The 27,439-nt window shown below is 33.1% G+C and overlaps 2 protein-coding genes across 2 annotated transcripts in view; one reads left to right on the plus strand and one right to left on the minus strand.

Moving 5' to 3' along the window:
• Nucleotides 1-1,431: 1,431 nt before the first annotated feature.
• On the minus strand, nucleotides 1,432-3,499 carry LOC111700023 (serine/threonine-protein phosphatase 6 regulatory ankyrin repeat subunit C). Its single transcript, XM_023470839.1, has one exon. It carries the CDS (start codon nucleotides 3,367-3,369, stop codon nucleotides 1,471-1,473), a length of 1,899 nt encoding a protein of 632 aa, XP_023326607.1. The 5' UTR covers nucleotides 3,370-3,499; the 3' UTR covers nucleotides 1,432-1,470.
• A 7,786-nt stretch (nucleotides 3,500-11,285) lies between these two features.
• LOC111700015 (uncharacterized) overlaps nucleotides 11,286-27,439 on the plus strand; it is a 37,567-nt gene continuing 21,413 nt past the window's right edge. The window contains exons 1-14 of the mRNA XM_023470826.1: nucleotides 11,286-11,639; nucleotides 12,994-13,103; nucleotides 13,420-13,533; nucleotides 14,357-14,444; nucleotides 16,921-17,136; nucleotides 17,320-17,375; nucleotides 17,525-17,538; nucleotides 17,618-17,702; nucleotides 18,281-18,392; nucleotides 19,032-19,191; nucleotides 22,186-22,296; nucleotides 22,560-22,617; nucleotides 24,666-24,745; nucleotides 25,880-26,012. Of these exons, the coding sequence (XP_023326594.1) occupies nucleotides 11,286-11,639; nucleotides 12,994-13,103; nucleotides 13,420-13,533; nucleotides 14,357-14,444; nucleotides 16,921-17,136; nucleotides 17,320-17,375; nucleotides 17,525-17,538; nucleotides 17,618-17,702; nucleotides 18,281-18,392; nucleotides 19,032-19,191; nucleotides 22,186-22,296; nucleotides 22,560-22,617; nucleotides 24,666-24,745; nucleotides 25,880-26,012 (1,691 nt within the window). The remainder of the gene's footprint in view (nucleotides 11,640-12,993; nucleotides 13,104-13,419; nucleotides 13,534-14,356; nucleotides 14,445-16,920; nucleotides 17,137-17,319; nucleotides 17,376-17,524; nucleotides 17,539-17,617; nucleotides 17,703-18,280; nucleotides 18,393-19,031; nucleotides 19,192-22,185; nucleotides 22,297-22,559; nucleotides 22,618-24,665; nucleotides 24,746-25,879; nucleotides 26,013-27,439) is intronic.

Raw genomic sequence — 27,439 nt, forward strand, 5'->3', positions numbered from 1 at the left:
GATTGAGAATATTCGGATATGATATAGAAAATTCGGATAGGATTGAGAATATTCGGATATGATTTAGAATATTCGGATAGGATTGAGAATATTCGGATATGATTGAGAGTTTTCGCGTAGGTTTGAGAATATTTGGATAGGGTTGAAAATATTCGGATAGGGTTGAAAATGTTCGGATAGGGTTGAAAATATTCGGATAGGATTGAGAATATTCGGATATGATTGAGAGTTTTCGCGTATGATTGAGAATATTCGGATAGGGTTGAAAATATTCGGATAGGGTTGAAAATATTTGGATATGATTGAGAATATTTGGATAGGATTGAGAATATTCGGATAGGGTTGAAAATATTCGAATAGGATTGAGACTATTCGGATATGATTGAGAGTTTTCGCGTATGATTGAGAATATTCGGATAGGGTTGAAAATATTCGGATAGGGTTGAAAATATTTGGATATGATTGAGAATATTCGGATAGGATTGAGAATATTCGGATAGGATTGAGAATATTCGGATAGGATTGAGAATATTCAGATAGGATTGAGAATATTCAGATAGGATTGAGAATATTCGGATAGGATTGAGAATATTCGGAAAAGAACTTTTAAAAAAATATTTTTAATTAAGGTTGGGTAAGACATAAGATAAACATGAACTTTTTTAACCGCTAAAGGTAAGTTGACTATGCCAACAGTCTAATATATATCTACATTCATATTTATTAGAGTGTCGACTATTCACAGCAAGGTCATAATGCAAGGAAAGTTAATTGCAGTTGAGTTTACTCTGCGTACCTATTGAAACCAGTTCTCTCTGGGCGGAATTTGTAAACAAGTATAGATGCATCAGTGTTCGTTTAGTATCCGAGATGGTTAAAAGCATTAAATTTTGATAATTCACATAATAGTTTTCTATGATTTCATTTTCATTGATTTTTTGTGTGAAAGACGGATCTCATGTACGTCAGAATTTGACATCTGTCTTGTGTTTACATTACCGTATACTGCAGTACAAAAGATGCGTACACCTCTGAAATAACTTTCCTTGTATTATAACCTTGATTCCCAGAGAAAGCTCAACTAGGAAGACGACTTAAAATTCCTTTCTTCATTTAGAACTGATAAAATATTTCTGATGGAAGCAAGAAATCTAAAAATATATTTTTTTAAACAGAAATCTTTTTTCTAAACGGAGTAGGTTGGCATGCTTATATGCTTTAAAAAATCTTAGTGTAATATGAACCAAGGTTGTATAATAAGGTTGCTTTCTTTCGATGCACTCAATCAGTGACGTCATATAAGGATTTTATATCTATATTTAAGAAACGACATTTCTCGTACATTGGAGCGCATCGAGAGTAAGCAACCTTTTAATACAACTTTGATATGAACACTTTAAACTATTGATATCTATAAATTTAATAAAAGAAATTTTATTTACACTATTTAACATAAATACTTCAATATTTTTAACAATTTATCCTGTTGGAGCATTCTTTTCTTTTCCCTGATTTTTCAATCATTCCTAGGATAGTTAAACAGTCCTTTTCCTTGGCATGATCTGCAGGACTCATCCCCTGTCCGTCCTTTACACCCTTATCCGCACCTTCGTCCAGAAGCAATCGAACCAGACTAATATTTCCAAACCTGCAGGCAAGGTGGAGGGGGGTCATCCCACTGTGATCCCTGTAATCCTTATTAGCTCCGGCTTTTAGTAGATTTGTGATATAGGAGAGACCGGTCTTCTGACTTGCTGCATAGTGGAGAGGAGTTCGTCCCAACCTATCTCCAGAGTCAAGGATATTCACTGCATCCGAACCTTTCTTTCTCAGGATATACTTTACAATAGCCTCACTTCCCCATCTAACAGCAAAGTGTAGAGGGGTTGCTCCTACCCCGTCCCTGGCATCAATATCAGCTCCGAAGTTGACGAGGAACTCGAATACATCCTCTCTACAGTTTATTGCAGCATAGTGTAAAGGTGTCTTATCATCCTCATCTCTAACATCAACCTTGTAGTGTCCTGTCTGGAGTAGGATTCTTATTACGTCAGGTAAACCTTGAGAAGCCAGGTAGTGAATAATCGTCTCCTTAGACTCTTCATTTATATACAGGGTTGGATACTTCTTAGCCAGCCAGAGTAATATAGCCTGAGAGTCATACATGTTAGCGTATTCAGTATACTTCCGACCCTCTGTATCCTCCATATATATATCCGCTCCACATAGACATAGAGTTTTCACAGCATCTAGAGAGTTACATAGTATTGCGTGATGAAGAGCTGTCAGTTGCTTTTTATCCTTAACATCTACAGATAGGCCTGCCTTCACAAGCATTTTTATATAGTTGGATTGATGGTTTCTAGCAGCATGGTGGAGAGCAGTTAAACCTTTAGAATCCTTACTGTTGATATCTGCTCCTTCCTCAAGTAGGATTTTGGCGGAATCAATCCGTCCTGATATAGCCGTGTGTAATAGTGGAGTTAATCCGTCCTCGTCTTTAATTGAAACCTTTCCTCCGTGTGATATCAGGTTTGATACAACAATAGTAGTTTGGATCTCAGTTGCAACATCTTGAGAGGATCCACAGCAGAGATGTAATCCTGTTTTCCCCTCCTGATCAGTTAGGTTTACTTGACACTTATATCGGAGAAGAATCTTGACACAATCACAAAAACTTCGCTCTGCAGCAAGATGTAGTGCGGTCTGCTTATCTCTGTTTTGAGTATCTATAAATCTTAAAACATCCTCGTCCGTTCCCTGCTTCTTTGCTCGGCAAATCAGCAGGTTCATAGTTTGGGAGAGTTCCCTTAGAGCTGCAATATGAAGAACTGTTTGACCAAACCTATCCTTTCCCTCCATATAGGTTTCATAATCAAGCAAACTCTGAACAATCCTGGTGAAACCGTTCTGTACAGCGTAATGAAGAGGAGATCTCCGACAAGTATCAATAATCGATCCGTCCGCTCCTCTAGCTAGTAGAATCATCACAAGGGTTTGCCGCTCATCCTGACATGCTAGATGTAGCGGAGTAAGCCCATCACTGTCCTGTTGGTTCGGATCTAATCCTTCGTCCAGCAGTTTATTGAGTTTAAACACATCATCGCAGAGAACTGCGTGGTGGAGCTGAGTTCGATTATTATCTTTAGGTTTAATAATTGGTTCTCTTTCTATCTCTTTAGCAGAGTCTCGCCCGGAGTCGGATTCAAGTTCAAGTTCAAACTTCTTTCTCCAGGCACTGTCCTTCCTGACAGGAATATCCTTGACAGTATCCTTATCATCCTCCTCTTCATCCTCACCATCAGCCTCGTTCTCAGTATCCGTATAGTACTCATACTCATCATCAAAGGAAGACTCTTTCTCTTCCATCCTCAAATTCCTTTCTAATCTTAATATCTGAACCAAACCACGTCCTTGTATCTCTATCTAAGAAAGAAACCAAAGAATAGAATCTCTAGAACTGAGAACGAATCAAGGCAGTAAGTAGTCTCCGGGTGGGTTGAGGACTGAACTATGTTTGAGGATAGTTAGATCATCTGCGTGTTTTAGAATTTGCTGACATCGTCACTTCCTAGTCAAGGAAGAAAAATTACGAGGATAGATAAAAACAAATATGTCACGAAAATAGAAATTTAATTTTACCATTTTCATCACAGGTCCAACCTTATAAAAAAAAACTTTTTGAATATATTTTTTTATGCAATTTGCTACGAATCGACCCATAAGGTCCACTTTGTGTAACGGAAAAAGACGACTTTTTGTAAATATCACGAAACATAAGATAAATTCAATCAGAGGAAATAATTTCGTATTTTCTGGTGTCACAAATTGGCAGCAAAGGTCTAAAGGAAGAAGATAAAAAAGTTCATTTTAGAATCTTTGCTTCCGACTTCATTCTACAAAATCATTTCAGACAGAGTTTTTTGATATCAACCTATTTGAAGTATAAGCTGACAGCTTAGAGAGTAAAGGGAGTGTTCACTAGTTTTAAAAGGTAGAGAAAGTGCCGTGGAAAGTGACGAGTGTTGTTATGGGCGATAAATTTGTCTAAAACAAGTAAATGCTTTTAAAGGGACTGTTAAGGGAAACTGAAAGGGGGTACATATCATTTTTAGGCGTCAGGAGCCTGTACCCCCTTTTATTTTACCTTAGCAGTCCCTTTCAGGAGTCGTGAATTAACCATACAGGTGTATAAGAGGACAATAGCCTTAAACGCTATGTCTAACCAAGTATTAATTAGATATCCATGATTTTGTTTTCAAAAGTTCCCAGCTCTGATTATTTTCATTTGTGATTTCTCTGCAAGAGGGACTTGCGCATTTCTTCCTAATAAGAAACTCTTTATTTCGAGTCAGAAATTACGCCATCTTTCACATTTGTATAAAATCAAGGTTTCAAGGGTACCATTGTAAATCAGTTATTGCCATCTTTCATTCACGCTTACAGTCCCTTTACAGTCCCTTTATAGTCCCTTTACAGTCGACCTTTTACCCTATTTTTATCCGGCCGTAGATGAGATAGATAGATAAGAAAGTTTTATAAAGAAATTCGATCCCCATTCAAACATTAATAAACTATTTCGAACATTTGTCCTACAATCTCATTCAGAAATCGCAAATATTCACTTTAGTATAATATCAAAAAAAGAAAAGTTATCATTACAGGTTTATACAAAAAGATCAAACGTTCTTTATCAGATAGTCTGCAAAAAGTTTTAAGTTTATTTAACTATCAATAAATAAACACGTTTAAATTCCGATGATGAGTATATTTATAAAAACCTGAAGAATTTGAACTTTCACAAGAAAGGTAAGGATCAGAAGCGTCATATTTTCTAGTATTTTGAATTAAAGGAATTGAGTCTTTGCCACAAACTCTGATTTTCTAATCACTATCTCTTTGGAACCAAATGTTGCAGACCTTAGATATTTCAAACTATGAATTCTGTTAGATCAAATAATTTGATTTTGAAATATCAAAAGATAACAACATCGAGTTCTAAAGATATTGAGGTTTAAATATTTGATTTTGTTCCAAAGACTCAATTCCTTTAGAAAGGTTTCACGGAAGAAAGTTAAGAAGAAATTCTCTGATTTGAATTAAACTGAATGAAAGTTGTTGAAGGAAGTCTTTATCTGGTACCAAACCAAATAATATCTTTTAACCAGCCAAGAATCTGGTACCAAACCAAATAATATCTTTTAACCAGCCAAAAATCTGGTACCAAACCAAATAATATCTTTTAACCAGCCAAGAATCTGTTACAAACCCCAATAATATCTCTAAACTAACTAATAATCGAGTACAAACCCAAATAATATCTCCAAATCAACCAATAATCTGTTACAAAACCCAATAATATCTCTAAACTAACCAATATAATCTAGTACCAAACCAAATAATATCTCCAAATCAAGCCATAATCTCGTACCAAATATCATGCAATTCTAAAATGTATATATGCTATATACATGAAAACAAGAAAAGATTATTTAAATCTTGAGTATCTAAATATAAGGGTAATCTCTGTTTGATTGTTTGTACCATTGATCATAATTCATGAACCACTGGACCGAATTTCCTCAATTTTTTTTGGAATCTCGGTAACTGATTTAGAAATTATAATCTGAATAAATTGAAATTTACAGGACAAACTTCGGTTCCAGCCAAGGCTGGGTTCCCAAGCTATTAAGAGAATAGTTCTGAAGAATATCTGAAGAAGCTTTTATTACAATTTCAGTAGAAATTTTTAAATATTTAAAAAATATATTTTTTCCCCTTTTAACAGTTTCAAAGTTGAAACGCTTAAAAATTCTTTCTTTGATCAAACTTTTAATTTAGCTTCATATTCATTCATTCATTTAAAGTGTTTTCTTAACCTTTTTTCAGCTTCATGGATTTTAGGAAAATTATGAACATGAAAACTTAACATATGTGTAAAAATATTCTCATAAATCTAAAGGAATTGAGTCTTTGCTACAAACTCTGCTTTTCTAAACCTTATATCTTTGGATTCAAATGTTGTAGACCTTAGATATTTCAAACTATGAATTCTGTTAGATCAAATAATATAAGTTTGAAATATCAAAGATTTACGACATTGGGTTCCAAAGATATAGAGATTATAAATTCAGAGTTTTATGGCAAAGACTCAATTCCTTTATTCTTATATATGTATTCTTTGATGAATTAAATAAAAACTGAAATAATAAATCTTTATTATACATAAAATACGAATCTCTGTATGTTTGTAAGTTTGTTCATAAGTTATGAACCCCTTGACTGATTTGCTTATATTTTGGTCGGCCGGGTGCATGAGTCGTTAGAACCACAGGATTGTTTATATTTTGTTTGGTTCTCTATATTTTGAACACATTGTCAGTATTTGAACAATTTTTTCGTAGTTTAAACATATTCCACGTATTTTGAATATAACGTATTTTCCATATTTTGAACATACTCTCCGTATTATGAACATATTCTCCGTATTATGAACATACTCTCCGTATTTTGAAGATATCCTTCGTATTTTGAACTTATTCTTCGTATTTTGAACATATACTTCGTATTTTGAAAATATTCTCCGTATTTTGAACATATTCTCCGTATTTTTGAACATATTCTCCGTATTTTGAACATATTATCCGTATTTTGAACATATTCTCCGTATTTTGAGCATATTCTCCATATTTTGAATATATTCTCCGCATTTTGAACATATTCTCCGGATTTTGAACATATTCTTCGTATTTTGAACATATTCTTCGTATTTTGAACTTATTCTTCGTATTTTGAACTTCTTCTCCGTATTTTGCACATATTCTTCTGAAAGGAATTGAGTCTTTGCAAAAAATTCTGATTTTCTAACCACTATATCTTTGGAAACAAATGTTGTAGACCTTAGATATTTCATACAATGAATTATGTTAGATCAAGTAATCTGAGTTTGAAATATCAAAGGTTTACAACATCGAGTTCTAAAGATATTGTGGTTTAAATATTTGATTTTGTTCCAAAGACTAAATTCCTTTGGACATATTCTCCGTATATAAGACATATTTTTCGTATTTTTAACATATTTTACTTAATTTTGAATATGTTTTCCGTTTTTTGAATTCTTCGTATTTTCCGTTTAGTTTTTTAAGGAAGTCATTTTTTGCCACAACCTCAAATTTTCTCATCCCTATATCCTTGTAACCTGATGGTATAAACCTCTGCTTTTTCAAACTTAGATTATTTGATCCAACAAAGTTCATATCTTGAAATATCTAAGGTCTATTCAATTAGGTTCTTAAGATATATATTAGAAAATATAAGTTTGTGGGAAAAATATTTTTAAACAAGGTTTTCGTATGTTCTTATGTCAAACGTAGTTTTCCAAACAAAGTAAAAATATATATGAATTCCATATTTTTTTAATCAAAATCAAAGTATTTTTTAAAACTAGAAATTTGAATAAGAGAAAGAATTTCTTTTCTCACCTCTATTCAAAGTTTGAAACACTATGTCATGTCTAACCTTCAAGTTTGGTTTCACTGGGACACTACGGAATTATATTACTCCTGGGACACCCTTGACTTATATTACTCCTGGGACACCCTGGAATTATATTACTGTGTGTATAAAGTCCAGATCAAGCACCACATGATTTAATGTGTCATAAGAGAAATATTGAGAATAAATCAAGTTGACCGGATCATCGCCTGATTAAGTTTAAAGTATGATAAATTACATTTACAATTTATTAAGATTACACAAACTTTCAACCCAGGGGTTTAATTCTAACAAACTCCAATTTTTACAGTTTTGATCCGTTTTCATCGGTTCTAGATAAAGTATTAAAAGGTTCCAAAACTAAACTAAATGTTCGAAGAAAAAAAGTAATATTGAAATAAACTAAAACTATTACTATGATGAATTTATTCAGCTAATGGGTAAAAGTATTGATGATTTATGAATGTGATCCATGCAGAGCCCCCCTGCTGGCCTTATAACGTAACAAGTATAATTATAATGTTGCTAGTCAATAAATTCTTTACCCGGTATTTTCCAGTTTTTTTTGTAAATCAATTTTTAACAATATTTTTATTAAAAAAAACACTAGTCCATGTTTGCTTCAAATATTTGTTTGCCATTAAGAACAGAGACTCAGCTGGCAAAAGTATATTTATGGACTGTCTGAAGTGTTTCAAACAATTTTTATGGACTGTCTCTAGCCCTTAAACTATATTCATGGACTGTCTCTAGCCTTCAAACTATATTCATGGACTGTCTCTAGCCTTCAAACTATATTCATGGACTGTCTCTAGCCTTCAAACTATATTCATGGACTGTCTCTAGCCTTTAAACTATATTCATGGACTGTCTCTAGCCTTCAAACTATATTCATGGACTGTCTCTAGTCTTCAAACTATATTCATGGACTGTCTCTAGTCTTCAAACTATATTCATGGACTGTCTCTAGCCTTCAAACTATATTCATGGACTGTTTCTAATCTTCAAACTATATTCATGGACTGTCTCTAGCCTTCAAACTATATTTATGGACTGTCTCTAGCCTTCAAACTATATTCATGGACTGTCTCTAGTCTTCAAACTATATTCATGGACTGTCTCTAGTCTTCAAACTATATTCATGGACTGTCTCTAGTCTTCAAACTATATTCATGAACTGTCTCTAGTCTTCAGAACTATTTTCATGGACTGTCCAGTATCCATAGCCTTCAAACTATATTTAGAGAGCGTCTATAGCCTTTAAAACTACATATATTCATGAACTGCTTCTTGTCTTCAAACTATATTCATGGACTGTCTAGACTTCTCCATACAGCGGTAGGCAAATATATCAATACAATGAAGACGACTTTTTTATTTTAGTTTTAATTGTTAACAAGGTTTTTCGAATTCCAAGTTTACAAAGTAATTAAAGAGAATCTTTTTAATTGACACCTTTTATTGACTTCTATGTTTATTTGTATTTATGCTTTAACAGCTTGATATAACTCAAAATTCAAATCGAAAGTTGTCTCCATTTTATTGATTTAATCGCCTACCACTGTAACTACATTTATCCATTTTTTCAAAGATTAAAAATTTATGAATTTCTTTTTTAAATCCGAGTTGTTTTACATTCCAGGAGAGATCTTTTTACTTACAATTCAATTTACAGAGAGAATGTTGAAAATTTGCATTGTGTCAAAAATACTGTGCATTGACATTGAAATAACGAAATTGTTGAAAAGAGTTGAAAATATTTGAAAAGTTTTACTTTCTATTCAAACAGTGGATTTGGACTTGTTCAATGCATTCAATGGATTAATAATTCATGTTGATAATATTTTCATTAAAAGTTTGCAGTTCTAACACCCGACCCTCTGGACCGGAACTTTAGGAGATGATTCCTGGTTAAAACCCGAGTTTACTGGTTTGTAGTGAGAACCAGAAAACAATGGAATATGAAGACGACTTTATAGCAATACTTAAATGTATTTCATGTTGTTACAAAGCAAGCAGTTTTACTAGACACTTATCAAATCACTAACTTAGTGAAATGGGTCTGTTTACAATGTACAATTGCTGTATTTCATGCTTATTGACTTTTTAACATTATAACTTTATTTTTAAAGTTGTCTTACTATTTCAGAATTTTCTGGTTATCACTGTATCCATCAGATATCCTGGTTTAAACTCCAGTTTGAAGGTTTACATATCTCTCCGTTAATCTCCGCTCACCCTGCTCAACCAGGGATAACATGAGAAATTCCCCCTTGAGACAAAGAAACTGCGTCTTTCCAACCCAATGTCGAAGACCTTTGATATTTCAAACTATGAACTCTGTAAGACTATATACTATATAGTCTAAGTTTGAAGTCTGATATTTACACCATTAGGTTGCAAAGATATGGGCATTAGAGTTTGTGGCTAGAACACAAAAAAGTAAAAATTAGTCAGTGGGGGGTTGAAATCAATGGCAAAAATGTAGTCTTAAAAATCGGTGCAATATTAGTGTGCGTCCGGATACTCTTTAGTACAACTCGACCATCTGTCATTGTTAAAAAAAAACAGAATAATATTTGTCCTGCTGAGTCTGTTTATTCATTCCTCAATGACTAGACATGTTAGAAAAAACAAGTTTTTTGTTTCTAACCATGAATAAACAAGTCAAGTATTGAGAATAAATATAATATTTTATTATTATTATAGATTACACATTTCGAAAAACGTATTTTATTTTTCTATTTTCTTTCTTTAACAATGGACACATTATTAGAGATGATTTAAACAAAATAATCTTTTTGAATAAATTCCAAGGTTTCAAAGAAGACAAAAATTGTTCAATAATATAGAAAAAATGCACAATTTGCATATACAGGGTGTTAAAGTCGTTTATTCAATGCATGCCAAAGAAAGTGAAAAAACGAGGCGCATGGATCGAAGACGATATATAAGTCGTCACTGAATTCCCATGTTTATTGGGACATTCTGTACAGTGATATCAATAAGGGTGCACACAATGGTTGACGCAAAAGAGTGTGGCGTACATGAATAATCTTTATATGATTAGATAATGACATAAATAATGAGATTGATGTCGTAATTTTTACGTGACCCTACAGTGAAAGGTAGAAATGTTCGATAAATTCAAAAATATCAATCGCAATATTGTTTATTTTAGTTTTTTTTTTAATACTAGAAAAATAAAGGTTAAAAGCTTATTGAAGGGGATCGAAACTCGAATTGAACATATTTTCAAAAACAAATATTTTTACCTGGAAAAATATTTTTACATCGAAATCCTATTTAATTCAGTCTATTGCAGATATTCTTATAGATTTTCCAGAAATCTGTCTGTCCAATATTCTATTCTACTCATCTATTCTGTCCAATATTCTATTCTACTCATCTATTCTGTCCAATATTCTATTTTACTCATCTATTCTGTCCAATATTCTATTCTACTTATCTATTCTGTCCAATATTCTATTCTACTCATCTATTCTGTCCAATATTCTATTCTACTCATCTATTCTGTCCAATATTCTACTCATCTATTCTGTCCAATATTCTATTCTACTCATCTTTTCTGTCCAATATTCTATTCTACTCATCTATTCTGTCCAATATTCTATTCTACTCATCTATTCTGTCCAATTTTTGCATCTATCCTATATAATCCTAATATTTAAAGCAATGTGTGAAGAACTAAGGCGGGGGAGGTATATCTAAAGCAATGTGTGAAGAACTAAGGTGGGGGAGGTCTATTTGTAACCTTGTTCTATCTGCAGATGGTAGAGGAAGAAGATTATGATGAAGAGTTTGTCCTGGAGAACAAAACGGGCTCCAGTCCCAGAGGTAGGCCTAGAGAGTCGAGAACTATGTCTGCAATGAGTCGGAGAACTGAACTAGATCAGCCTAGACCCTTGTCAGCTGACCGTCAAGAGAAGAATCTTGGGGAGCCTAGGAGTTTATCTGCTAGAAGAAGTTCCCTTGACGAGATGGGTTCCATCAGTGTAATAGATGGTGACCTTAGTCCCAGTACTAGTAGTCGGAGAAGGTTTGTGTTTGATCATCTCTGGGGTATACCTGGAGATACAGGAGATACTCAGCTTAGGTTTCTTCAACAAATTAATAAAAAGAAGGTATGATATTTACGTTTTCTGTACGGTTCTTTATTATAAGAATATGTAAATATGTATTTGGTAAGAAGTGTTTTTTGCTTATTTGATTTTGTCTTTAAGCAAATAATTTTACCGGCAGCTTGAAAATCATCTTTCAAAGCGAATTGAGTCTGTGAATCCTGCAAAATTGCTGTGTTTCTTGTTTATTGGACTATTTACAATTTTTACTACTAGTTATCAGTCGTTTTCCTAAATCAACAGTTTTATGGACCTCACTGTACTGTACTGTATCAGGATACTATGTACTGTACTGTACTGTATCAGGAGACTATATACCGTACTGTATCAGGATACTATATACTGTACTGCATCAGGATACTATATACTGTACTGTATCAGGATACTATATACTGTACTGTACTGTGTCAGGAGACTATATACTGTACTGTATCAAGATACTATATACTGTACTGTATCAGGATACTATATAATGTACTGTAATAAGATACTATATACTGTACTGTATCAGGATACTATATACTGTACTGTATCAGTAGAATATATACTGTAATGTATCAGGATACTATATACTGCACTGTATCAGGAGACTATATACTGTACTGTATCAGGATACTATATACTGTACTGTACTGTATCAGGATACTATATACTGTACTGTGCTGTATCAGGATACTATATACTGTACTGTATCAGGATACTATATACTGTACTGTATCAGGATACTATATACTGTACTGTATCAGGATACTATATACTGTACTGTATCAGGATACTATATACTTATCAGGAGACTATATACTGTACTGTATCAGGATACTATATACTGTACTGTATCAGGAGACTATATACTGTACTGTATCAGTAGAATATACTGTACTGTATCGGGAGACTATATACTGTACTGTATCAATAGAATATATACTGTACCGTATCAGGAGACTATACTGTACTGTATCAGTAGAATATACTGTATTGTATCAGGAGACTATATACTGTACTGTATCAGTAGAATGTATACTGTATTGTATCAGTAGAATATTTACTGTAATGTATCAGGATACTATATACTGTACTGTATCAGTAGAGTATATACTGTACTGTATCAGTAGAATATACGTAACTGTATCGGGAGACTTTATACTGTACTGTATCAGTAGAATGTATACTGTATTGTATCAGTAGAATATTTACTGCAATGTATCAGGATACTATATACTGTACTGTATCAGTAGAGTATATACTGTACTGTATCAGTAGAATATATACTGTACCGTATCAGGAGACTATAAACTGTACTGTATCAGTAGAATAGGTACTGCACTGTATCAGTAGAATACGTACTTTACTGTATCAGGAGGTTGAGTACATAGTCCTGACAGGACGAGAGAAGAATGAGAAGGATGAATCCTGGTACTGGAGAACATTTTCGTCCTACTGCATTCATTCGTCCTGGCATGGTTTCAAGTAAGTATAGAGTATGCATGACATGTTTTATATTGAGTACATAAGGTAATTACATTAGCACCTCATGTGTATGTACTCCAGGTATCTGGTGTACTGGAAGGATATATATATATATAGATGTACTGTATGAACTCCAGGTAACTGGTGTACTGCAGGGATATATATATATAGATGTGCTGTATGTACTCCAGGTAACTGGTATACTGCAGGGATATATATATATATATGTAATGTATGTACTCCAGGTATCTGGTGTACTTCAAGAACATATTTATATGTACTGTAAGGATATAGTTATGTACTGTATGTACTCCAGGTATCTTGTGTACTGCAAGAAGCATTTATCGGAGAGGATAATATGGTTCCTCCTGTGTCTGGCAGGTTTAGCTGCTGCTATTGTTCTCATGGTTCTTGGTACTACAGAGTTCAGGTTTGGATTTATAAATCATTAGCTCTATATTATATTTAGAATTAGACTATAAGACCCCTTTCGAGTTTACAGAGATATTTGTATTTTTTTGTTGTTTACTGTTTTGGTTTAATTATTTCTTATATCTAAAAATATTTAAAGTGTCATCAACCATTTACCTTTAAATCTTTATCTGATCTTTTTTCTTCTTCTGATGTTAAGAACATTTATTATTTCTTTTTCGTCTCGTCAATAAACCAGAGATCCACAAGTCCCTTCATAGAAAACCCTTGCACTAACAAAGATTCATTTTCATTTTCGTTGATGCCCAATTTCAAATCTAAAATAGCTTTTATTAAAATTCGTTGAGACTGGATAGTGATATCTCTTAGTGTATCTTATTTTTGTTCAGGACTGATTATCCTCGATACCTCTGAGGATTATATTATTATTCAGAATGGATAATGTGGTTCTGGATATCCCCGAGGATTATATTATTGTTCAGGATGGCTAATGTGGTCCTGGATATCCCCGAGGACTAAATTATTGTTTAGGGCGGATAATATGGTCCTGGATATCCTCGAGGATTATATGTAATATTGTTAAGGACGGTTAAGATATCTCCGAGGATATTATAATATTGTTCAGGACGGATAATTTGTTCCTGGATATCTCCGAGGATTATATTATTGTTCAGGACGGATAATGTAGTCCTGGATGTCTCCGAGGATTATATTATTGTTCAGGACGGATAATGTGGTCCTGGATATCTCCGAGGATTATATTATTGTTTAGGACGGATAATTTGGTCCTGGATATCTCCGAGCATTATATTTTTGTTCAGGACGGATAATGTGGTCCTGGATATCTCCGAGGATTATATCCCCCGGTTTCCTGATCTAATTCTCTGTCCTGTATTCACTATTAGCAAGGGAACCAAGAGATATAAAACTAATTAAACAAAATAAAATTAGGAGAATAATTAAAGAATAATAAAGCGTATTTGTATGTATTCTAATTCGGAGAAAATCAAGATAGTTAAAGAAAAACTATCTTTTAGAAATGAATTTGAATGAGAATTGTTTATATGCAATACTTTATTCTAAAGATCGAACTTAAAGTTTTTTCTTCGATATTTTAACTGTAAATGAAGCTTTACCTTCCTTAGCTCTCAATTTTTCAGGAATATTACTTGGGAGAGACACCTAGCGGCCAAAAAACGTGTAATATCTGTCTGACTGATTGAATAAAATTGACTTTGGTGGAATAATGCTACTCCGTATAATTAAACGGGTTCTACTCTCTTTTGGGTATAAAGCGTTTTTATCCATTTTCTCCCAAACAGAAGTAAAGTTTGTAGCGATAAACCCGATTTTAATTCTGAAAAAGCCTAAAAAATCGTCTTTGATTTTTAAAAGGGTTTCAAGACTAAGAAGTTTTCAGTGGTACATCACAAAATTTAAATTTCAAGTCAAGCAAATGTTTTGGTACACAATTTTTCATTTTGTAGCTATCAAAACTCAAAGACGAAATCGTGGAACGTCCCGTTTATAGTTCTATTAGCTTATTATTATAAGCCCCTTGACAGCGACCATTGTAGGCGAAAATATTTATATTCAGAATATTTACTTTAACTTACTGGTTCCTCAGAAACTGAATGCACTTTATGCATAATTTAATTTCAGATTTTTCGCAAGTTCGATTAAATATTCATCGTTTTGAAGATGAATATAAATCTTCAGAATATGTTGGGCCTTGCAGTTCTTTAATAAAGATATATACAATGCATCTGCAGTATTTTTAAAGACTTACATTTAGCTACAGAGCTTCCTATATCAGATTGGATTATCTCCTAGGTTTAAAGCTGAAAGACGTACATAATTCTCGAAAAACCTAGTGTTTTCTAAATGCAAATTTTTATAGTAGGCGTATACAATTTTTCTAATTAATTTAATCTCTCTGAATTTTCTGATTAGTCTTGAAAATCGCAATTTAGTGCAATAAACAATCCCGAAATTATGTGGGGCAGGCATCGTCTGAATGAACTATAAGTCACGGTTTGGATGATTAAAAAATCGTCAAATAAAGAGAATTTGAATGTTCAAAACATATATAAGCTATATAAAAAGATGAGACTGTAAAGACGACTTGAACGCCTAAAATACAACGATCCGAAGGTTGAATAAAGTCTCAAATACATTCTTTCAATTTCTTATTTCATGATCTTCCAGAGAAAGAAACAAGTTTACAGCCGTTGGGAACCATGTCTGTATGTCAGGAAACAGACAGTATAAAATTCCGTCGATCGTCTCCGAAGTCTCATCCTTTGTGGGTAACCCTGTACATCACATACAATGTAGAGTAGGAAAAATCTAAACTTGGAACCAAATTAGAGGTCAGCTGAATCACAAGTTTTAACTTTTAAACAAAGATTCGTGAAGCTCAACCAATTATAAAGTTCTTAAAACTGTAGATACTAAGATACTATATAGCTTGATGATCTAATTATATATAAAAGTATAGAATAACATTGTAAACATCGTTAAAACAAAATTACTAACAAGCATATTTGAGTCTTGATACAAAAACTTGACTCACCGCAAACTGGAACTTATATATTTTTCATTTATTTAATCAAGGAATGAATTTAACTTCCATTTTGATTTGCTTCAACATAGCTTAAAGAGACTGTAAGCGTAATTTCAAGTGACCCGGTCCATGTAAAGATGGCAAGGCCCGATTTAAAACAGTTCCATGTAAAGCTTTGTCAGTTTAAGTATGATAGATATCCATGTTTTTGTTTATTTTAATTGTTTATTTTCATTTGTGGTTTTTCTCTACAAGTGACTTTTGCATTTCATGCTTATAAGAAAAAATGGAGAAATTATTAGAATTCAAAACTTTTCGAGTAAATAAAACGACGTTTATGATCAGATTATGTTTTCAAGTGTACCGTAAATCGGGCATTGCTATCATTGGATGGAGGGTTAATTGAAATAACGCTGATGGTCTCTTAAATTAAAACCCGTTTTCAAAGTCGTGTGAGAAATGAAAGAAATGAAAGAAATCTGAGGCCGAATTTAAAGAATTTTAGCCGCGGCCCGGGCTCAAATATGGTTGGTTCCACTTGTATTAAATTTTTCAAGATTTAAGCCGAAGCTCAATTGAAACCGGTTTCTGGGGGATTTTAGACGCGGCTTAAATTCATTAAATTTGGACTCTGAACATCCTATATTATATGATTATGGTCATGCAATTTAAGAAGTTGTTCGGCCAAAACCCCCTTGTTTCTGTTCATAATTCTGTACTCTCCGCTCAGAGTTTTTTTTCTTTTTTTCACGGATTTTATGTTTTCTATGAAGACTATATTTGGTTTTACTAAACTGGCGTAAATATCTTGGATTCTAGAAAGATGAAGTTGAGAAGCTCCTTCCTCCGATGAAACTTCTTTGGGACAGTTATCCTGCTCCCAACGCAGGGTTTTCCCAACCGAATAGCCTACCCTGGAGAAACGAAACCTGGCCGGTTCAACAGCTCTTCTCTAGGATACTAAGGGTTGGAGCAGGGCTGGGAGGGTCGGATTGCTCGGATATTGTAAAAGAATGTTTGAAGGATGGGATAAAGGAAAGGATGAAACCAAAAAAATATTGAACAAATTTAAATTAAACTTAAATTAAACTTTTAAGCAATCAATGTTTCTATCTCCTGTTTCCTCCTGTATCCTCCCGTATCCTCCCGTATCTTCCTGTATCCTCCTGTATCCTCCTGTATCCTCCTGTATGTCTAATATATGGTTTTCTCCTGCAGATGGATTGCTGCTCTTCCTCCCAAGTGTACGAGGGAGAACATGGAACCTGTATAAGGAACAGGATTAATTCATTAACAAATATTTGAATATTTTCTTGAAATGTTTTATTATAATGTTTAAAGAACTGCTTGAGTACTTTAATCGATTTCTTCCTTTGTATATTTAAACTAGTTAATGAATTGCAATTAACCTGTATTGTGCTAGGATCCAAGGTCTAGGTATTAGAATAATAATTTATAAAATATACTCTAATAGATTTAATATACTATGTACTAGGCTAATAAATCTATATTTTAGGCTCTGAGAGAGATAGAAAAGGAAATGAAAACTTGAAAATAATCTCTGGAGATTTGAAAACTGTTTCTAAAAATCTCAATATCAGGCACACTTATAAATAATCCATACAACCTTATTTATAATTTCTACATCACGGTAAGGGGTTACAATTAATGTTCAAATTAAAAGATTATTTGGAAAAAATCTAAAAGAAAAGATGTATCCAAATATTTAGGTATATTTTAGTAAAAAAAGTCAAACATTTTTACATTTCTTTCAGAGACTGTTTTATTTGTAAAAAAATGTTTATTTTTTTTTGAAGACTTTGGTGGATTTGGGACATTTTTTCTGGCGTTTTTGTGAGAAAGACTTTCTTCCAATAACATTACTTTCCTTCGGTGACTTAATGCGATGGATCCGAGTTTTTTTTTATAATTTCTCACAGAAATATCATCAATAACCCTTTATTTAAACGACATTAAAAAAAATCTTGATTTTCTAATGTTACAATCAAGGTTCTAAATTATAGAATTGTACAATTTTATAAAAGTTTGAATATTATCAAAACATGATTTCCCATTATTTCCACCCCGCCATTAAATAGTTTTTCTTTGTAACATATTGTGATTTTTTTGCGTAAAAATCTCAATTCATCCCCTATGTTTTTAATGTGTACTGCACTAGTGTACTGCTTGGGAGCGTAAAATCAAGGAGAATTGGTCCACCGATAGTTTCTGCAAAATATTTTGCTAGTTCAGGACTCTGTGACTCTCAGTGGGGAGATAAAGAAGCACGGGTAAGTTAATCTCTTTAAAAATTCAAAAGAACTGACCTTGTATATTTTAATTTAAAGCGAACCTTTAGTCAAGGAAAGCTATCAACGATTCACAACAGTATGTATTTATTTGAGAAATGAAGGCAGAGAAATTGTCGTTTATTCTCATTTTTTTTATATTGTATAAAAACAAATTCAAGATATATTTTAAACTTTGGTTTAGAAATTCATGTACTTTCTCTAGATAAAACTAAGTATTGAGATTTATGTTGCGTTTAGAGGAAAAACAAAGATATCTCAGTCAGAGCTTCTTAATAAAAGGTTGTAAGGGCATCGTTGAGAATCGTTTATGACAATCTTTATGTTTCCATGACAAGGATATCCTGGAAGTGAAGAGTTGGGAATGATAAGAAAGATAAGGAAAATGAAATTAAGAAGAATGATTTTAAGTTTTGTTTTCTTATCGTTAGAAATCATTCTTTTCAAAAAAAAATGTGAATATTTCAAATTCAAGGAAAAGTAATTGAGAATTTTATTTTTGGATATTTTAATTCCGAAAAAATACTAAGTCGAACTTCAGATTTCAAAAAAGTTGTTGGAAGGGGGGGGCGTACTAGATCGTGAGAGCATCATCTGAATGATGATCCTACTCGTTTTCAGGTATTTTGTCGGAGTTTAGGGTTTAGTGGTGGAATTAAATACAAGGACGAGGTTAGACCTACTCCAGGTCCTGGGTTTGGTCAGCTCCTGGGTAGGTTCAACTGTAGAGGAGATGAGATCAATGTTGGAGATTGCATCCGGGATACTCAATATATGCCAGGTTTAAAACACTATATATGTATATATTATATAAGAAAATAAGTATTCAAACATGATTTGAAGTTTTATTGTATCTATACAATATATATCACTGTCTAGGATATATATATTGTATATATATATCAGTGATGAAATATCAAACACCATATTTGGTCCACTATAATGTTAACTATAGCTGGCTAAACGGCTGGACCAAATGGGCAGATTTTTTTGGTAACCCTGGGGTGACATAGGCTAAACAATTAGGTCATTTTTGAAAATCCATAGGCTCAAAATTATGATTTAAAAACCAAGCACGGGTAAACGGTGGGGGTAACTATGAGTAATAATATAAACTTGGGGAGCGCCGTGCTCTCCAGCTAGTTTATAAATATATAACATGTATATATATATACATATATCAGAAGGATTAATGCTCTGCACCGTTTACAAAAATTGTAGATGTGATAACCGCTACACCACGGAAACTGTTGTTGGAAACATTTGAATATATTTGTTTATGTATGTACTTTTATAAGTTATATTCTGATGTGTTTGTGTATTATGTATGTTGATGAATGTTTTATATATATAAATATATATATTCATTCTTACTGACGATTGCATAAAGCATGAAACATTGTGTTTATTAATAAAATGTTATAAGAAGATTATTCCTTTTTGAATGATCTATATTTTTGTATATATCAGAAACATTAATGCTCCACCGTTTACCAAAATTATATTTACTCTTTTGTACCTATACTAGACTTCCAGGGTGCTTCGCCCATCTTCTATTTCAGTTGTGAACATTTTCTGTTTGTATCCATTGTAAAACAATAAAACAAAGTTCGCGGATTTTACAAAAATATTTCGTGGTTTTTCAAAATATAATAAAAACTTTTTAAATTTGAATCATCCATAAACCTTCCCTCATGGGGTCATGTGAGGTTCCACACAAAATTTGGACCCGATGAGTTCAGACGTTTTGACGTTCATTGGATAGAAACAGACAAACACCCACCCATACAAGCAAAGTATATACATACATGTCCTTTTACAATTTTAATTCTGATGTGTAGTTTATGTCTATGTTAGGAAATGTTAGTAGACTGCTGAATCACAAAAAACCAAGTTATATGATTGTGTTGTATAAGCAGAAATAAACATAAAGAATTCAAACGAGCCCAGGGGAATTTACATATATAACGAAAAAATGCATACAAATTATGCAATCTTTAATTTGATTTATTTTGTTATATTTACATGTAAAAGTGTGGTTTAAGCATTTTTGATGATTGTCAAATTTTAAAATTATATGTATAATGTACATTGAGAATTGCACATATACATATACGTTCTGTCCCAGGTCGAATTATCTCCAAACTTAATCACTGTGAACTAGACCGAAGGAGAGGGTTTATGTGACATTACTGGTTTGACTTGGTTACCTTGTAGCTTTGATTTTTTGAAAAAGTGTAAGAAAACTTAAATTTATCCGGTTAGTCATGATTGGAAACTAAATTTATCCGGTTAGTCATGATTGAAAACTAAATTTATCCGGTTAGTCATGATTGGAAACTAAATTTATCCGGTTCGTCATGATTGAAAACTAAATATATTCGGTTAGTCATGATTGGAAACTAAATTTATCCAGTTAGTCATGATTGAAAACTAAATGTATCCGGTTAGTCGTGATTGAAAACTAAATTTATCTGATTAGTCATGATTGAAAACTAAATTTATCCAGTTAGTCATGATTGATAACTAAATTTATCCAGTTAGTCATGATTGAAAACTAAATTTATCGGGTTAGTCATGTTTGAAAACTAAATTTATTTGGTTAGTCATGATTGAAAACTAAATTTATCTGATTAGTCATGATTGAAAACTAAATGTATCCGGTTAATCATGATTGAAAACTAAATTTATCCGGTTAATCATGATTGAAAACTAAATTTAGTTTGACGTGAAACGGCAAAACACAAAAGATACAAAAGAAAACTCGGATTTTCTGCATGCAAATTTTTTAATTAGTTTTACACAAGATTTAAGAATGACGTTTCCTGGGAATTTCAAAAACCATGACTTTATTTCCAGTGACATTTTGTCTTCGGACTTCAAAAAATATGACTTCTTTACCTAACTTTATTTCCAGGTTTTTTAAGAACATTTTTTCCTGTGACTTTACATGATTTCACTAGAATGGGATTATTTAGTATGTATTTGTACTGTACAGCTTGCTCTTGCTAGCTGAACTTCGGTCCGGTACATGAAATGAACTGGAGAGTACAGTGCCCTGTGTCTTATAAGATTGGTGTTGGTTAGGTAAAGTTTGGTTAAGACAGGTCGGTAGGGTTGGATAACCAGATTTAATATAAAATATATTACAGTAAAACCCTTAATAAAGAATACATCGGAAGAATTTATCAAATGTCGCCTTACAATTTTTCAATCTGTTTTATACTATATTACATAAATTTCAGTATTTGTGAAAATAAATAAATAGCCATGAATATATGCGGGAACGCTTTTAAAGAGTTCCATATAATCATTTTATTAAAAAACTAAATATCTGCAACATTCCATTATCAGAAAGTGAAGAATACGACATTTGATGAACTCTTTCGATGTATTCGTTATTAAGGGTTTCACTGTAGGATATTAGGAAATCAGTAAAATCTAAGAAATACTATCGATATGATAAAGTCCTTCTATCATATATTTATATTTGAATGTATATGTTAGCTGGCCAAACTGCTGGGCCGAATTGGCTGAAATTTTATGAGGAAACTCATGGGTACCCTGGGGTTAACATAGGCTTAAAAAATTCGATTTAAAAAAAAAAATTTAAAATTTTACGGGCAATGCCGGGCACTTCAGCTAGTTTAACAAAATATGAAAAAACGTAAAACGTAAAACATAAAGTCAACCGAAAGACTTAGTAATGAAATAAAACCCATTTAACAGATCTACAGATTGAACTATTTTTATTTTATTTCAAACTTTTAATCAGATGATTGCAGTACACCAACCAGTAGTACAGTACAGTGTGACCCAGGAGGTTTAAATGGAGAACATAAACAAACAAAGACGAGCGGAGCTCCGTTCTTAAAATATGGATCAGGGATAAAATTCTGTCAATGTTCATTTTTTTCACTGTCGATTGCAATCTCAACTTTAAAACTTTTGATTCATATTTCTAAGAAAATGAATGACCTTCTTTTATGGTTAAAGAAGGGGGGAGGTCACTTTTGTAGGGTACCGTTGTGAATCGGGCATGCCCCCTCTTAATAAATTTTTAGAAAAATATTTAATTCTTTTGAAACATTAATGTTTAATGTCTGGCAAAAACATGAAATCATTGTTAAACAGGATTTTAAAATTTAGGAGAAAAATATTTTTGTAAAGAAGGTTTCGGGGATTTAGAAGCAACAGTATTCTGCAGGTAACTAACCCTACCCAGATAAACACTACTTACCTTTCTAACTACCTACCCAGATAAACACTACTCACCTATCTAACTACCTACCCAGATAAACACTACTTACCTATCTAACTACCTACCCAGATAAACACTACTTACCTTTTAACTACCTACCCAGATAAACATTACTAACCTTTTCTAACTACCTACCCAGATAAACACTACTTACCTTTTCTAACTACCTATCCAGATACAAACTACCTACCCGGATAAAAACTTCTTACCTATATAACTCCCTACCCAGATAAACACTACTTACCTATCTAACTACCTACCCAGATAAACACTACTTACCATTTTTTAACTACCTACCCAGATAAACATTACTAACCTTTTCTAACTACCTACCCAGATAAACACTACTTACCTTTTCTAACTACCTACCCAGATACAAACTACCTACCCGGATAAAAACTTCTTACCTATATAACTCCCTACCCAGATACACACTTCCTACCTATCTAACTACAAACCCAGATACATGCTACTTATCTATCTAACTACATAACTAGTTACATGTTTACCCACATATCTAACTACCTGTCCAGATACACATTACCTACCTATCCAACTACCTACCCGGATACACAATACCTAACTATCTAACTACCTACGTACCAAGATACATATTTACCCACTTATTTAACTAACTAAACAGTTACATATTTACCTACCTATCCAACTACCTACCCGGATACACAATACCTAACTATCTAACTACCTACGTACCAAGATACATATTTACCCACTTATTTAACTACCAAACCAGTTACATATTTACCTAACTATCCAACTACCTACCCGGATACACAATACCTAACTATCTAACTACCTACGTACCAAGATACATATTCACCCACTTATTTAACTACCTAACCAGTTACATATTTACCTAACTATCTAACTACCTACCCAGTTACATATTTACCTACACATCTAACTACCAACCTAGATACACGCTACCTACCTATATAAAGGGTGTTGAGAAAAAAATACACTTCACACTTTTTTCTCTCACAGCTCAGGCTTAATTATTACCCGATCATGATGAAATTTACATCACGGTGTCTCTCAGGGTGGACACTAATCTGGAGTATACTGTATCCCACCATTTCCAGACAAAAGCAGAACCAGTTCCTTCACTTCTCCTTCAACATGGAGAACAGCTGCTGGGGACCATTACTATAAGCTGATCGGACCATATTTTATTGCATAAAGACATGTATCTTACTTTCCAAATCTTTTCCTTGTGTAAATTGTCTCTTGCTGGCAGGACTAACTTGTAAACAGCCACCGCAGCCAGCCTTTCAGCTGTCAGCAATAGTTTAAATCAATGTTTGGTTTACACCTGACTATAACCACGAAGTTTAATAATGTCCGGCCTATAATTGAGAATAGTTGGGCCATGGTAAAAAAGAAGGTTGCAAGGAAGAAATGTGAAAATCTCTATCATCTGAAGCAGTGTGTCGAGAATAGGAAATCCCAGCCGGGTAGGCTGATCAGTACCTTTCCCATGAGATAAAGCAATTATTCAGAGCAGGGTTGACCAAATCCGACACTGTGATATAAATTTTATTATAATCGGGTAATAATTAAGTCTGTGAGAGAAAAAAGTGTGAAGGTTTCTTTTTTAGCACCCTTTAACTACTAACCCAGATACACACTATCTGTCTATCTAACTATCTTTTTACCTACTTATGCATCTATGTGCACATTTTTTCATATATTTACTTACAAACAAGCCACACCACAACAATATATTTATAATTCAGAATATTATTTTTCTTCAAAAAAAAAGTAATCAGTTTTTTCTTCAAAGCCTTAATTAGAAAAACTTTATTAATATTTGATTTCTCTATGATAAAATCATAATATCTATATTGTCAAGATTTTAGAAGACTCTTCAAACATGATTCAATCCCTTTATTGACTTCACAATATAAATATTTATATTTCTAAAGAAAATAACTCGAAATTGTGTATTTTATCAAAATAATATATTTTTAAAGAATGCTTGGCTGGAGTGTTGGGAAAATTAAACCAAACCAAACACTTCGAAATCCAGTAGTGTACACAGCTTCATGTACAGGTGTGTAAACAATACACTGGAACCCTAGTAGTGTACACAGCTTCATGTACAGGTGTGTAGACAATACACTGGAACCCTAGTAGTGTTTACAGCTTCATGTACAGGTGTGTAAACTATACCTTGGAACCCTAGCAGTGTACACAGCCTCATGTACAGGTGTGTAAACAATACACTGGAATCCTAGTACTGTACACAGCTTCATGTACAGGTGTGTAAACAATACACTGGAATCCTAGTAGTGTTCACAGCTTCATGTACAGGTGTGTAAACAATACACTGGAATCCTAGTAGTGTACACAGCTTCATGTACAGGTGTGTAGACAATACACTGGAACCCTAGTAGTGTAAGTATTCGTATGATTTATCACTCAAAGCTTTTTCTGTGGGTTTATTAAACTTATTTAGATTGAAGACTCAGAGAAATAAACGTTCGAAACCTTATTATCATCCTTTTGTTATGAAGAGCGTTGAGAGAAGGGAGTCTTACGATCCGGTCCTGAGAAATACCACACGGTACATATATTAGGTCTTTAGGGAAATCGCTAAGTAGCGAAACAATATCGCTAGAGCTGGATTTTCGAACATTTCTGGAACATATGAAAATGTCGTCTTCATTTTCAAAAATCTACGAAACAGGAATAAATGTTTTCAAAAGTAACTATCAGATTGTAAGAAATAAAAAAATATTATGAAATATCAACTATATACGAATGCGTCGAAAAATTATCGATGATTATTGGTGTAATTTATTAATGATTTTTTAGGAATTAAATTGATTTTTTTACGATCCGGGACGAATGTTGCAACTTTCTGAATTTGTATGGACCCTACGTTCTTCAGCATGAGTCGTTTTCAATAATTTTCTCCTTATAGACGCAACATATAGAATTAAGATTTGTAGCGATCAAAAGCGCTTTTTTTCGCAGTAAGCCAATACCTCCTTCCATTTTTCGCGAACACTCCCTTTAAGATGTTGTTTAAATCTGGAAATCGATATTTTAGTGAATCCACCAATTTTCAGATAGAACACCAAGGGCATCTCATTTAGCGTTGATATCAAAGGGTGAATAGGGCAGTTAACTCGTAAAAAGAAGTACCATCTGAAATTACGTATACAGTCTCTTTAATGTTCAGGAACTGAGACGCATATCCTGGATTGTAAGACCAACTATACGGAGAGCGGATTGTCCTGTGACTCCGTCTGGATTGAATGTTCTCCGGGGTTTCCTCTCCGGCTCCGACTTGATAATCCTCTCCCTACTCTCAGGAACAACATCATGTTAAACATTTCTTATTTTTTATCAAAGGATTTTTATATCAAGTTTATTTACTAATTTAACTCACATTGTATTTCCGTCAAAACCGGAATTCCTCAGAAGTGTCTTTAATTGACAGTACTTTGACAGTACGTTTACAGAACTGTTTAATGATCTACCCTATATACCTGATTGATAATACTAAAATTTGGCCAATTTGGGTTTGATCATGACCTCCCTTCAATTAGAGAGTGAGTTTAACTATATTGGTAGCTCTTATAGTTGCCTGTGACCAAATTTAATGATATTTGAGAAATTGTTGGATGGAAGCAAGAATGTAATGCAAGGAAAGTTAATTGCTGTTGCGTATACTCTGCGTACATATTGAAACCAGTTCTCTCTGGGCGGAATTTGTAAACAAGAATAGATGCATCAGTGTTCGTTTAGTATCCGATGTGGTTAAAAGCATTGAATTTTGATAATTTCGATATTTCACATAATAGTTTCCTATGACCAGAATATTTCATTGATTATTTATGTGAAAGATGGATCCCATGTCAGGCTTCGACATCCGTCATGTGTTTACATTACCGCCCAGTGACAGTACACTGCAGTACAAAAGATGCGTACACCTCTGAAATAATTTTCCTTCCAAAGTTGAAAGAGCATAACTTGTACCTGCTACTTTGTCTAAATTCATGAAAATCCCTTTAAATCACTTTTTCCGATTTGAAAACATTTTAATTAATTAATTAGAATTTGAATTAAATAAAATGATGGGATGCACTGATCCTCAAGTCTCTTTAATTCTATTCCTTCTCAGAATTACTTTTTTTTCCCAACCCGTTCCAAGTTTCCTTCTGTAGTTCTGTTTCATACAAATTCGAATTTTCTCAAGAGTTTAAAATTAACGTATTACCTAATTACAATGGAACAAAGAATAAGGACCGGGGAATTGAATTAATTTAACATTTACTTTATTTTAGAAAGAAATTTTGTACGTTCATGCAAAACTTAAATGATAAGACACGCACCTCAACCTAAGTCTGACCGCGTCAACCTTGTTGCACGGCTAGTCCTATTGAGTGTCTGCTTTATTTACCCAATGTCCGGGCGATACAGTACAAACTGGGACCGGAAAGGTTGACCCGGCTCGGAAATTCAAATGTACTACGGCTGCTCGTAAAGATATTGATTACAAATTTTACATCAATTTCACTGATAAAGTTAACAGAACTGCAAGCATAATTTCAAGAGAGCAATGCTCGTTTGAAGATAATTGTTTGATTGTTTACGAAGAGAAAATTCCGCAGATAGAGCAACAATCAAAAGTTAAAATGTGCTTGAAACGCCCTGAAAGCCTAGTATATTACAAACGAAATGTTTTTTTATATTTCAGCTTAAAATAAAGATAAAGTGGGGTTTGACAAAATGTAAA

This window comes from Eurytemora carolleeae, unplaced genomic scaffold (assembly GCF_000591075.1).
Source record: "Eurytemora carolleeae unplaced genomic scaffold, Eaff_2.0 scaffold47, whole genome shotgun sequence".
In the NCBI taxonomy this organism is placed as follows: domain Eukaryota; kingdom Metazoa; phylum Arthropoda; class Copepoda; order Calanoida; family Temoridae; genus Eurytemora; species Eurytemora carolleeae.

Coding starts and splice junctions, on each gene's coding strand:
- LOC111700023 (XM_023470839.1), bottom strand. CDS start 3,369: ATGGAAGAGAAAGAGTCTTCCTTTGATGATGAGTATGAGTACTATACG.